This window comes from Aristolochia californica, unplaced genomic scaffold (genome assembly GCF_029961685.1).
Source record: "Aristolochia californica isolate CCGP_79_NKW_82.1479 unplaced genomic scaffold, dmAriCali1.0.hap1 SCAF_12, whole genome shotgun sequence".
Taxonomy (NCBI): Eukaryota; Viridiplantae; Streptophyta; class Magnoliopsida; order Piperales; family Aristolochiaceae; genus Aristolochia; species Aristolochia californica.
The window spans coordinates 16624971-16637379 of NW_027181793.1; the positions used below are offsets into that span (position 1 = coordinate 16624971).

Below are 12409 nucleotides of genomic sequence, written 5' to 3' on the forward strand. Positions count from 1 at the left end.
TTGGTTATTAGAGTTGTGTATGATATGTGGTATAGAAAAGACATGATTGCGTTTTACTATCGAAAGTTGTACATGGATGAGAGGGAAGACGTTTGTAAAGTTTGTGATTGTTTGTATCTGCTTTTGAGGGAATATCAGAAGAAAAGGGGAATGTCCAATGTAGAGATGAACGTATCTTCCACAAACACAAATCATGTTAAAGAGAGTAACCTACAGAATTTGAGTCATATATTAAGGAAAGCAGGAGTAAACAAATATTAATATCTGAATTAGATTTCTTCTTGGATGAGCCGTTAAATCCTAGGAATTAAGACTTTTATTTTTTTATGTGGTGGAAGACTGATAGCTAGAAATATCCAACATTGTCATTGATTACGAGAGATATATTGGTCGACTTTGTTTCTACAGTTTCATATGAGTTAGTTTTTAGCACAGGTAGGTAGAGTGATTAGTGTTTATCGTAGTATTCTACGACTAGTTACTAGAGAGGCCTTAATATTGTGCGGGATTGAGTTGGAGCTAAATTCAGTGGTAATTTTAATGATGTACTTATTTTAATTTTACTTAATAGTTCTTTTTATTTTAAAATATTAGTTAAATTTATTATTTATTTATCTGTTTACAAAAACTCGTATTACTATATTTGTCTTAGCTGAGTTACTTAGTGATGATGATAAAGATTGATTTGATTTTATGATAATTTTTATTTTTATTTATATTTTATATTATAATTATTTATTTTTTAATATTGTTTATTTTTTCTTCAGAAATTTGTATTTTTTTGTCTTAGTGGAGGCATTTGAAGATTGTGTTCTTTTGTCATGACTTGTTTAACTGTTTATAAGTGTTAGTTTGTGATTTATCAGTTGAGGGGACATTTTTGTATGATTGTTGAGCATTGGGAGACTTGAGATATGTATGTTGTAATTTGTAAACTATTTGATGTTGTGGATTTCTATGGTTACTTGTATATGACTTTAATTTGATGTTGCAAGGTATTTATATTTAGATATGATATTATAATCCACGTAAAATGCCAATGTGATAGGATTTTAATTATTCTAATTTTGATTTTCTCATGGTAGTTATTATTTTTTATATTCAGGAAGATTTGTTATAATTTGTACAAGTTTATAAGTTTTTTTAATGGATCATGAAATTCAATTATTTAAACAAGTTATTTGTTATTTTATCCAAGTTTAATTTGATGCCATGGTTATTTGTATAGACAAGTTTAATTTGATATCATTGTTATGAACAAGTTTAATTTGATGTCATGGTTATTTATATGGACATGTTTAATTTGATTTCATGGTTGCTTTTACTTTTAATTTTATTATATTTTTTTTTTATGATTTTTATAAGTTTATGTTCCAGTTAGGAGGACCCGGTTCAGTTACTGGCAAGTCTGATCTGGCAGGCGTTCGATTGTAGAGTTGAAGAACCAGAGAGAGATCCAAAGCCTCATTTTCATCTCTGGGAAATTGACTGCTTAGCAGATAGACTATCTATGGCGCACACCTTCAAGAGCTTAAAGGTTCCCCCAAACTCGGCTACTCTCGAAGAAGCGAAAGGTCGAGTCATAGATTTATTCAAGAAGGCATGCCGATCGCTTCCCACTGTCCTTAATGTCTACCATCTCGATGACGTCGTCACTGTTTCTCAGCTTCGATCTGCTATTTCATCTAAAATCAGAAAAAATGCCCACATCACCAACCCTAAGGTCACAAAGAATTTCTCTTTCTCCTCTTTTTATTTTTCTATGGTCTATTGGATTTTCTGGATACCTATACATACCGGCGCACTACGTGACTGCCCGTCCATTTGACCTGAATATAAGTTTCAGCATTTTTACTGAAATCCTTTCTTTACTTTGATGCTATTCATTATTTTCTGAATTTGTTTGCCCGAGTGTATTTATGCATAGGTAATCCCTTAGGTTTTCTTTGTTCTGAATGGTTTAGCAGTTTTGAATTTCAAATGATTGATTATTTTTCCTGATGCGGTATTATCAGGCCATCCTCAGGGCCAAGTACCTGGGGGTCTAACAATTACATCATCAAGAAATAAATTAAGCTTGTTTCCGTCGAGTAGTTGGCGACTTGTAAGTATTAGTAGAACACAGATATCTCTCTCTTTGATGAGGGTGGATATATAAGGACGAAAGGTCACTTTCCTTTGGCCATTGTCAATTCCATTTATTTTATGTTGCCAAGATGCCTTCTTCAGAATCTTTAACGTGGAGTTCAGAGATCCCTACCGATGAATACAAATATGCTTGCATTTGCTTTATGAATACTCTGAGATACGCTAGTTAGATAAACAGAACATGCATTCAGGTACTTAGCCTAGTTCTTGTGCAACATTTGAGCAAAGGTTGTGGAATTTGAGAAGGAAATAGAGTTTGAAGCATTTTATCTTGAGAAAGTATGGGATACACAATCTAGGTCCCAGTTACCCTTGATCTTGGGTTGATGTTGGAGTACATAGATACAATGGACACCAATAGTGGCAAAGAAATTTGGTGACAGAATGGTAATATATTTTAAACATTTCACAAAGATGACATATATACTAACTGCTATGTACTTTGGCTATTCAACTGAATTGTGATTAAGAATAATTGTGATTTTTTAAAGCTAATTGGTCGTTAATAACGTCTTGCTATACTTATGAGCTCCCTGACTCTGTGAGTAAACCTCTTGATAATAGGTTGTTTGACATAATGCTCTAAGTCAAGGGCTGGTTTGGATGCTTGTTCTACAGAATCTACAGTGAGTGAAATCATTCCACCTTTAATATCAAGCATTAATTGTGTATGAACCACAAGAATGCCAACTGAGGGTATTCTTGGATGTAACAATGGACCATAAGTTTGTCCAACATACCCATATATTCAGTGACTGTCCCATTATTTTGGTGCAGTATGAGTGACTGGTACATAAATTAATCCTTAAATGAAACTAGGAGATATTTTTCTTTGAGATTTTATTTTTATTTTTATGTTATACCTCTGAGTGAAATAGAATACCCACACACTAGCATTACTTTTTCACATTAATCTAATTATGGGTGGCTTGACTAGTTAGCTCATTTTAGCAAATCTCAGGCATTGGTTGTATATCATGTCATGCCATCAAAGTAGTTATCTATTCAGATAAAAAAATCAAGGAAAATCTTGGGATCATAACTTTCAACAAAAAAATAAAAAAACTTTTAATGAAATTCCCTTCCTAACTAGGGTTCTCTTTTTTTAACCTTTCTAGTGATGTCTCTCCATTCCCATCGTTACTAGGCTCCTTGGTGTCATTCTCTTGCCATTGTAACTAAGCTTCTTTATTTTAACCTTTCTAGTGATATTGTTCTCTCTGCTAAACCATTTAGGAGCACAATATGGATCCTGTACTCCTCATTCTTCTTCATAGGGCACTTGATGTGGAGAAGATACATTTTTTTTTTTTTTTGAATAATGATGTATGAACTATTAAAAAGAATGAGAAGAATACAAACCTAACTAAGTGGGCCTTCCTCCACAACAAGGTAAGCTACATATTGAATGAGGAGAAGATTTTAATCCGATATCCTTTCACTAACTTAAGTACCTTTACATTCTACTACAGGTTTCATAGGGTTTGACAGACCATTTCTCCTACCACTGCACCTTCATTAATTGAGACGCTTTGCAACTACATGGATCCTAAGATGACCTTAGTTCTTGAATAAATCTATCAAATCAAGGTTGTCTTTGATAAAACTGCATTAATGCTCTCTAACAGTTCTTCTGCTTGTTGTTGTGGATTCTAACCTACTAGAAGTAAGCATATCACAAAATTTACAAAGGTAAACTAGATGCAAGAAAAATTTTCAAACAAGGCTCTGAGACAAAAACTGATGGAGAACATTAAAGGATTAAGCTCGGAATACAATTTGATTAGAGACATGAGAGGAAGAGTTTGCTTAGGCTGGAACAGAGTTCACATGCATGTTAAATGGTGATTAAAAACCTTAAATTTAAACCTTGAAAAATAAGCTACCATCCACACAAATGTTATAAGATACTAAAGGAGAAGGACATACTCTCATTGATGAGAAGCTTCCATGTACATACAGTTCCTTGTTAGGATATGAACACCTCCAGCAAATGAAAGTATTAGGATATATTTGGTTTGATTAGGGAAATAACAGGGTTTAGGGAGAAAGATAGGTGTGCCCTAATTTTTTTAACCGCAAACTAAAAGAATGAAGATTTTGGAGAGGAAAAAACTCTAAAAATAGTGTGTAAAAGAGAAGAAGGATGCTAAAATTAGAAATAGGGCTGAGAAGAAAAAATAAAAAATAAAAAATAAAAAATTTGGGGGTTTGCACCACTATGTACTACTATATTTTGTTAAACTATGCGCTACAGTATTTTGTTGAAGTACACAACACGTCTACTCTCAAAAAAAAATTCATCTTTGAAATGAATTTGGGTGAAAAAAAAGAGAAGAAGAAAAATTAAAGAAATGAAATAAAGGAGTCTAAGACTAATGAGAATAATAAGAGAGAAGAAAGAAGGCATCATACCGTAATTTTGGAATTTTCTTTTCAGAGAGCTTTGCATAAATCCAAAAGCTTGTCTTTACAATTGCAGTTTCCAATTGATTTCACACTAGTTGGTTTGGATATCAACTAATCATAAAATTCCATAGCCTTAATTAATCTGCCCTACCAACCACAAGTTTCTGGTTCAAATTAAAACATAGGCAAAAAACCTTAATGTCTCTGAGGCCAACTCAAATAAATTCTGAAAAATATGTATTGCTATATCTACTATATCTGCTCGTACTCAAAATATGGGACCTCATTGAGCCCAAGTGATGAAGCATCTTTTTCTTCCTTGAGCAAACTTTAAATTCTTGATTCCCTTCAGGAGTATTTATAGAAGAGGAAAGACAGTTCATCCATTTGAGATGGTTTGGAAATGTTCAATGGAGCTCTGTGGTCCACATGTCAGAAGGGTTGTCTTAATGGAGGTTGAATTAGCAAGAAATTATGGAAGATCCAAAATGATATAGATGGAGATGATGAGGGAGGACTTGAAGAGGCCAACCTATTAATTGGCGCAGAATGGTGTGGAGGATTCATCTAGACAACTACAATGTAGTTGGGGTAGTCCTTGAAGAAAAAGATACAAGTACTGGTTTTAGGAAAGACAATAACTATTTGGTTACTATTAATCAATGGTGCACCAGTTTGAAGGGTTATTTCAATGGAAGGTGAACTATTGAAGGAACAGCAAATTGTGGAGTGCAATACAGTGGAAGATTTTTTAGACAGCACCATCATTTTTTGTTTTTTGTTTTTGAGAAAGAGTGCAATTTTATAAAGCCCAAAGGCAAAACAAGAGAACAAATATCAAGAAGGAGAGTCTCTACAAGGAGAAATTGAAGGGAGATCCCCTCTTTAGCTAAAGTGTCAGCTAAACTATTAGCTGATCTAGGAATCAAGCTTCAATTAGTCTTGAATTTCATAGAATCAATGCCAATGATGCCAAGGGGGGATTTTTTGCCTTCTCACCAACTAGTCACTCTTTTAAAATCTCTTTCAACATGAAGCTGACCTTGAAATTTATCACGAAAAATATGAAGATCTTGCCTAAGAGCAGGGAGCTCTACTGAAGAAGAGTCAGGAATACCAAATAGAACTTGAAAATGAGGCCAAGATTTGGCTAAAAGAGTCTTTGGAAGCACCACCAATACCCAGTGGCCTCGGATTTCCCAATGACGAGCCATCAAAATTTAACTTTATAGCTTGAGAATTAAGCGGAGACCATTCTATCATCTTAGGGAGAAACCGAATTATGCAAAGCTACCTAAGCCCAGCTGTTCCTCAACATGTCATCAGAAATATCACTAAACAAATCTGGAGACTTTAGCCAAAATACAATCTGAGATAAATCCCTCCTAACCAAAGACTCCCATGAAGAAGACACTTGCTGAAAATGTCTTAAGACTCCTCTTAGTCCAAATCAGCCAAGGAATGAAGGCTAAACAAGTTTGAAGCATGACTTTCCCAAATACAGGAAGGCAGATCCCCGAGCAAATAGGAATTAAATCAGAAATAGGTGCTGGGTGGCACAAACTCATACCAAACATACCAAAAAATTTGTTCCAAATGCACCAAGAGAATCTGCAATGTAAGAGCAGATGGTCGATTGACTTGCTCAATTCCACAAAGCAAGCATAGGACCGGAAACATATTGAACTGGAAATAAAAGAGCCACAACGAATCAGATTGTTTCAGGTGAGGATCTTCCCATGTAAACTGCTCCACAAGAAGAATTTTGGTTCTGAAGAAGATCTTGTGTCACCTATGAGAAACAAACAGACTCTATTAGATTAATTTTAAGAAAAGATCAAGTTTTTTATGTCTATTTTATTTTTTTCTGGTATTTTTCTCTAATGTTGAAATATTATTGGATTTTGAATCTCAAAGTTTAGCAGATCTGGATGTGACTTTTTGGGCTGTTATTTGTTCCTTCAATTGATTGTTGGATTTTATTTTTGAATTTTGCTTCTATTGCTTGTTCATTGTGTGATTTGCATAATATTTCACATTGTTGTTTTAATTTTGATTCCCTTTTTGTCTTCTTTTCAATTCCTTCGATGGACTTGAAGCTTTAATTAGTTATGTTGTCATGTGGGCATTGTGCAAGGCATGGTTGTGCTGTGAGGTCTTGATTTCGACCTTCACTGGGTATGATTATGGGGGGTAGTGTGTGTTTAACGAACATTAAAAAAAACTTATCAACTTCTTATTTTTCTTTTTATTTCTTAGATTTATTTTTTTGTATGATGATCAATGCTATAAACCTGACCTGGTTACCAATTTGGTGGAATGATTAGTTCTAGTCCAACCTAATTCACCTGGGGTTGATTACTGGTTGAACCCGTCTGATGTCATAATGATGTCATTATAAAATGAAAAAAAATGTTATATCTAGGAAGAAACTTCCCTAGATCTTTGACTAACAGAGGGGGATTGGACAAAGCTCCACCTCTCCCCTTTCTTCGGCCAACCTATTTGATTTCTGTAGAATTTATGGAAAAGAGAAATACTTCACTAACTTGGTGTAATTTGAGTACAATAAGCTTCTATTTATAATTAAAGAAACAAGTAGAATCCAATTACAATTATAGTACCTTTATCCCAATTACACCCAATGTTAAACACTAGAAGATAAGTCCTAGAACAATTGAACATAAATAGAAGACTAACATAAATAAAACATTTTTAATTGAGACTCTTCTGTGAGACTCATGTAAGACTCCATATTAATTTTGGCTCTATAAGACTTCTTACTGTGAGAGTTATGTAAGAGTCTTTCATATCTGCTCTTCAACATTCCCCCTCAAACAGGAGTTTATAACTTTAACTTGCAATGAAAAGGATTATTGGTCTTCAATTTTCTTTTGCTGAAAAAAATTCTTCATAGATGCAAAAACTTCATCTTTCGTGCTCCCCCTTTCTTGGATATTTTGATCACATAAAAATTGCCACAATATGTGGAACAAAATACCTCTTTCTTGTATTTCTTGTACTTTTTCTTCTACTTGTTCTCCTCAAACTAGTGATAAGAAGGACATATAGAACCAGTTTAGACAAAACACAATGTGGGAGAAGAAAATCACTTCTAACCGTATGACAAGTTCCATTCACCAGTCAAAACGGTCATAGTTTAAAATACATTCCGCTCAATTTTTAAGGCAGAAAAACTGCCCAACTTTAGGGCTTAACAAAGAGATTGCTCACTTCTTAAGGGTATCTCAAACACAAACCACCTTTTGGGTGAAGTGATAAACACAAATCACACAACTTGACTCAAGTTGGATGTTGGGCACACTCTAATACCTTTTATTTTTTTGAAATGACACTCCAATACTTTTAAGTAGTGGGTTTAGGCATTGCTCTGAAGTGATAAAACACAATATGATAAACTGAAGAAATACTAGAGGAAAATAACTTTAACTGGTAGGAGGCGAGTATGCAACACTCATGCTTCCAAAGTGACTTTTTTTTTTTGAAAACTAGGGGAGACTATAATGGTAAAAAATTTAATAAATTTGACCAAGTATAACTTTTTTTGGGTGACTATAATTTTTAAGAGTTAACTATGCAGAAGATATTCAACCAAGTAACAAAAACTCAAAACTTGAAAATAACATTGAAGCAAGATATTGCATACCTTGAATGAGCATATCATGGAGTGATTAAGTCTGACCAAAACTCTTTGATTAGAAAAGAAATTTGGATAAAAAACTCAGATGTTTAGGAGAAAAGGAAATTCACTCCACGTCAATGTATGGAGAGATAATAGGAAAAAAAGGAGTGATTTTCATTTGAACTGACCTTTGGCATTTCTGATATCAATATCTCCAAAAATATTGCTCAAAATCATAAACAGTTTGTTGTTCAAGAAACTATACTCAACGAGCTTTAAATTAATACATAATTTGACATAAAAAACTTTGTTCTTGAATCTTTTATGACCTTTTGATTTTCTTCATTCTGTAGCTTGACTTTTGTTGACTCCAATACGAATATCTCCTTAAATATAGATTAGATTGACATGAAATTTTTTCTTTATGAAACTAGACTTCGATACTTTTCATCCAAGCATAACTTTCCTTCATAAAATATACTTCTTTTGAGAGAAAGAATCTGATGGATTTCAGACTCTTTAATTTGGCTGAACTGAATATTTTTTCTTCTTTAACCAACATGACCATTGACTCTTCCGAGATTAATACCACCCTCTAGAAAACTCGGATTTAGAATTGGTTGGATAAGTGAGAAAATAGACTTACAAATCTCTCTTTTGATATATAATTCTCCATATAAAGTCTCATTCTTGATAACATAAAACACCTCTAAAATTGAAGTTTTTTGTTGCTACTCGAACCTCTCTAGCAGTCTGACCTATGCTGCTTCAAATATCAATTTCTTTTTGTAGAAAACTCCAATTGCCAAAATTTCTTTTTGAGTTGGAAAGTAGATTCGAAGATCTAAACTATTAGAGATGATAGATCAGAAAAGGATCACATTATTTTTGTGGGTTGACTAAGTCAACTCGCTAAACCCGTTTTAATACCATGTTGAATTTCTGGAAAAGAGAAATACATCACTAACTTGTTGTAATTTGAGTACAATGAGCCTCTATTTATAATAGAAGAAACAAGTAGAATCCAATTACAATCAAACTACCCTTATCCCAGTCACCCAAAGCTAAACACTAAAAAATAAGTCCTAGAGCAATTGAACAACTGAACATAAATAGAAGACTAATATAACTAAAATACATTTAACTAAGACTCTTCTTTGAGACTTCCTCCTATAAGACTCTTGTAAGACTCCACCATATTAATTTTGGCTTTGTGAAATTTCTTACTGTGAGAGTCATGTAAGACTCTTCCATATCTGTTTTTCAACAAGTTGTATACTAGGTGACCGTGATGATTAGTTGTTTTCCAGTGGAGAGTTGCATTATAGAAACAGAAAGGGTGGGGGGTGATTGTGAGGATGAGTTGATTTTGGTGGAGAGTTACGTTGCAGAGGTGGAAAGGGAGGACTTGCTAGAACAGGATGTCGAACAGTTTGAAGCATGTTTGTTGAAGTAGGATGCTAAGTATCACATTATGGAGTTCTCAAAATGAAGAAAGATTTGAGGCAAAGAGAGATCTGTAATCATTGAGTATGATTAGAAGAGCCATCTTCTTCTTTGGTTGTCTTTTTTGAGACGATGATTTTGGGAGTGGCAGTTCCCTGATCTACTTGTTACAGATTTCTTGATTTTCTAGAGATGGGACCATTTACTAACATGCTGAAAGAGAGAAGAACTCTATCATCTAGACATGCCTATCAATATTTAATCTCCCAAAATTTTTGATGACTTACCACCTTAAATTTGATGTTGTGGGAAAGGGAAAAATGAAGAATGAGAAGAAAGCCCACAAAAGACTCTATTGAGTCTACCCTTCTGCTTCTTAATCTGTGATTAAAAATTAGCATGACTAGGAGGTGAACTGCATTTGGTTCTGTCACAATTAGACGGCTTTATGTCTATGCAAAGGTAGAGAGAGGCGGCAGCATCCTCCCCTCCTCGTCCTCCTCTGTTTTCGCCGCCCTCTCTGCCTTTGATGATAGGGACAGTGGGCCTCTTCCCTTGCAGTGTCAAATGGAGGGAAGGGGGCAAACCCCTACCCGTTTGCATTGTGCATTCCTTAGTGTTGTGTAGTGTGCTCCAGCTGATTAGGTCAAGTTAGTCAGTTCACTGATTGAACCGGCCAACCCAGCTTTTGGGTTTCTCCCCCCATTGACTTGGATAGGGCACCGGGTCCAGTTGAATCGGGTTCAACCGGCCGAGCCGGTCCAGCTTTATAACACCGATAAGAACGTGTCCACTTTAACTATTTTCTTGTTACACTGGTCTTCTGTCTATTCTTTCAGTTACTGGTAGCAACATTTCAATATTTGTGCAGATTTCAAATCCATTTTCTTATAATTGCTTCAAGGTCTGAGGTCCCATGATCTCTTTGCTCAAATTAAATCTCCGAGCTCTGGCTTTTCAACCATCTTATTCTTAACCTCTAAGAAAGCTTGTCACCTTCTACAAGTTGTCTCCACTCTTATATTTATTGGATATGCGAACTTATATTACAAGTAGATGTGGTTGAGGTGGTCACAGTTTGTAAAAGTCAGTAGAGGCATGTGCTTTTGAACATCCAGACATAATTTGCAGCTGGAAGGCCAATTTGTTTGTATGTTAGAAGCACGTGTCAATTAAAAATATCTAGAACTTCATTATGGTATAACTGATATTGATTTTGATTCCTAATAACATTTTTTCAACTTCAATTATCCATTGACTTGGCCAGACTTTGATCTCTTCAGTTAATGGTAAAAGTTGTCATTCCATTCTTATATTGGCACTTAATGGTTTAAAGTTTTCTTGATGTGAGATATTACACTTCTTGGTCCTAAATGATCAAATCAGTGCAAGTAAAGCTACCGTGAGGGAAAATAATTAGAAAGTGCTGAGAGATCTCTTCTTACATTATGCATATTTACAGTTTACTTGGAATTAGAAATGCTGGAGTTCCCTTTTTGGCTTTTTAGGTATATGTAAGTTACATGATGTAAACTTCTATTTACACTGCTCAACTCTATCTTGTCATGTCATACTTCATGGAGAAAAAAGAATTGTTTGAGATGAGTACTTCTTCAAGAAACTCCATTAAAAAAAGTAATTAATCACATAGATCCAATTGGTCCATCGCCAAGTGGCATCTTTGGGGCTCCAAGAATACCTTTTCAGGTTTAGGAAATTTGAAGCAAAAGTTAACATGACTATGGTTCTCTATTCTTTTTTCTTACACAGGCTATTGACCTCCTTGTCTTTAATGGGATGGAAGAACTCAGAAACATAATAGAACACTACAAGCAACGGCACCATATCGTTGGCGAGTATGTCATTGGGCATGAAGGGCTTGTTCATGACAAGGATGTGAAAGACCAGGGAAGTTCTGAATTTCTGAAACAGTTCTACAACACCAATTATTTCTAAACTATGAGCATGGAATCCAAGGTCTTCTCTTGGTGATTGGCATCACAATAAGAATTGAGACTGCTTCTAATCTTGTGTACTGAATTAGGCCATATAATTGTATCGGTGATAGCTACTCATTTCATCTGGTATGATGTACATGGTTCTGCCTATGCAAAGCTCAGAATAGACCTGTATAAGCGAATATGCACCGTATCTGACAAATATAGTAAACTATGCATTTTTCTTATTCATATGCCCACTAGAATGTAACCTCTTTTGAGTTAATTAACTCAATCCTGAAGAACAGAGAAATTGCTCTCACGCCCTGGTCATACGAGATGGATGTGTGTAATTATCAGATGAGACGAAACAATGTTTACAGCAATTGTAAAGTTGGGAATGAAGCTGGGAAACGATTCAGGAACAATATCCAAGAAATTTGGTGAGATATGTTGGTGGATTAAACTGTTGATTCAGAGTTGGCTAAAAAATTTAATGATGAGATCAACTTTCAATTTAGATTGTACAAATTTAGTATAATTTAAGTTACATATATCATTGCTACCTCTGAAAAATGTGGGGCTTTTACTCTTTTAAGAGTATTGCTCTGTAAAAGAGCGAATTTAAGGTTTTGGAGAAGGAGAAGGAGAAGGAGAGGGAGAGAAAAGAGGAGAAAATCAGAGTTTTAAAAAGACTGGGGATTGAGTTTAATACCCAGTACTTTTATAAGATTCTTAAAAAAAAATTATAAAAATGTTCATAGTCACTTAAAATCAATTGGATTCTACATACTTGTCCAAATTACATAAAAATTAAATTAAGATA

At 34.4% G+C, this 12409-nt stretch overlaps 1 protein-coding gene across 1 annotated transcript; it reads left to right on the plus strand.

Annotated features, from left to right (window-relative positions):
* The first annotated feature begins 1402 nt into the window (after positions 1-1402).
* LOC137946268 (NADH dehydrogenase [ubiquinone] 1 alpha subcomplex subunit 6-like) lies at positions 1403-11869 on the plus strand. The gene is made up of 2 exons (XM_068792492.1): positions 1403-1723; positions 11417-11869. The coding sequence occupies exons 1-2, from the start codon at positions 1511-1513 to the stop codon at positions 11600-11602; spliced, it is 399 nt and encodes a 132-aa protein (XP_068648593.1). The 5' UTR covers positions 1403-1510; the 3' UTR covers positions 11603-11869.
* Positions 11870-12409: the final 540 nt, after the last annotated feature.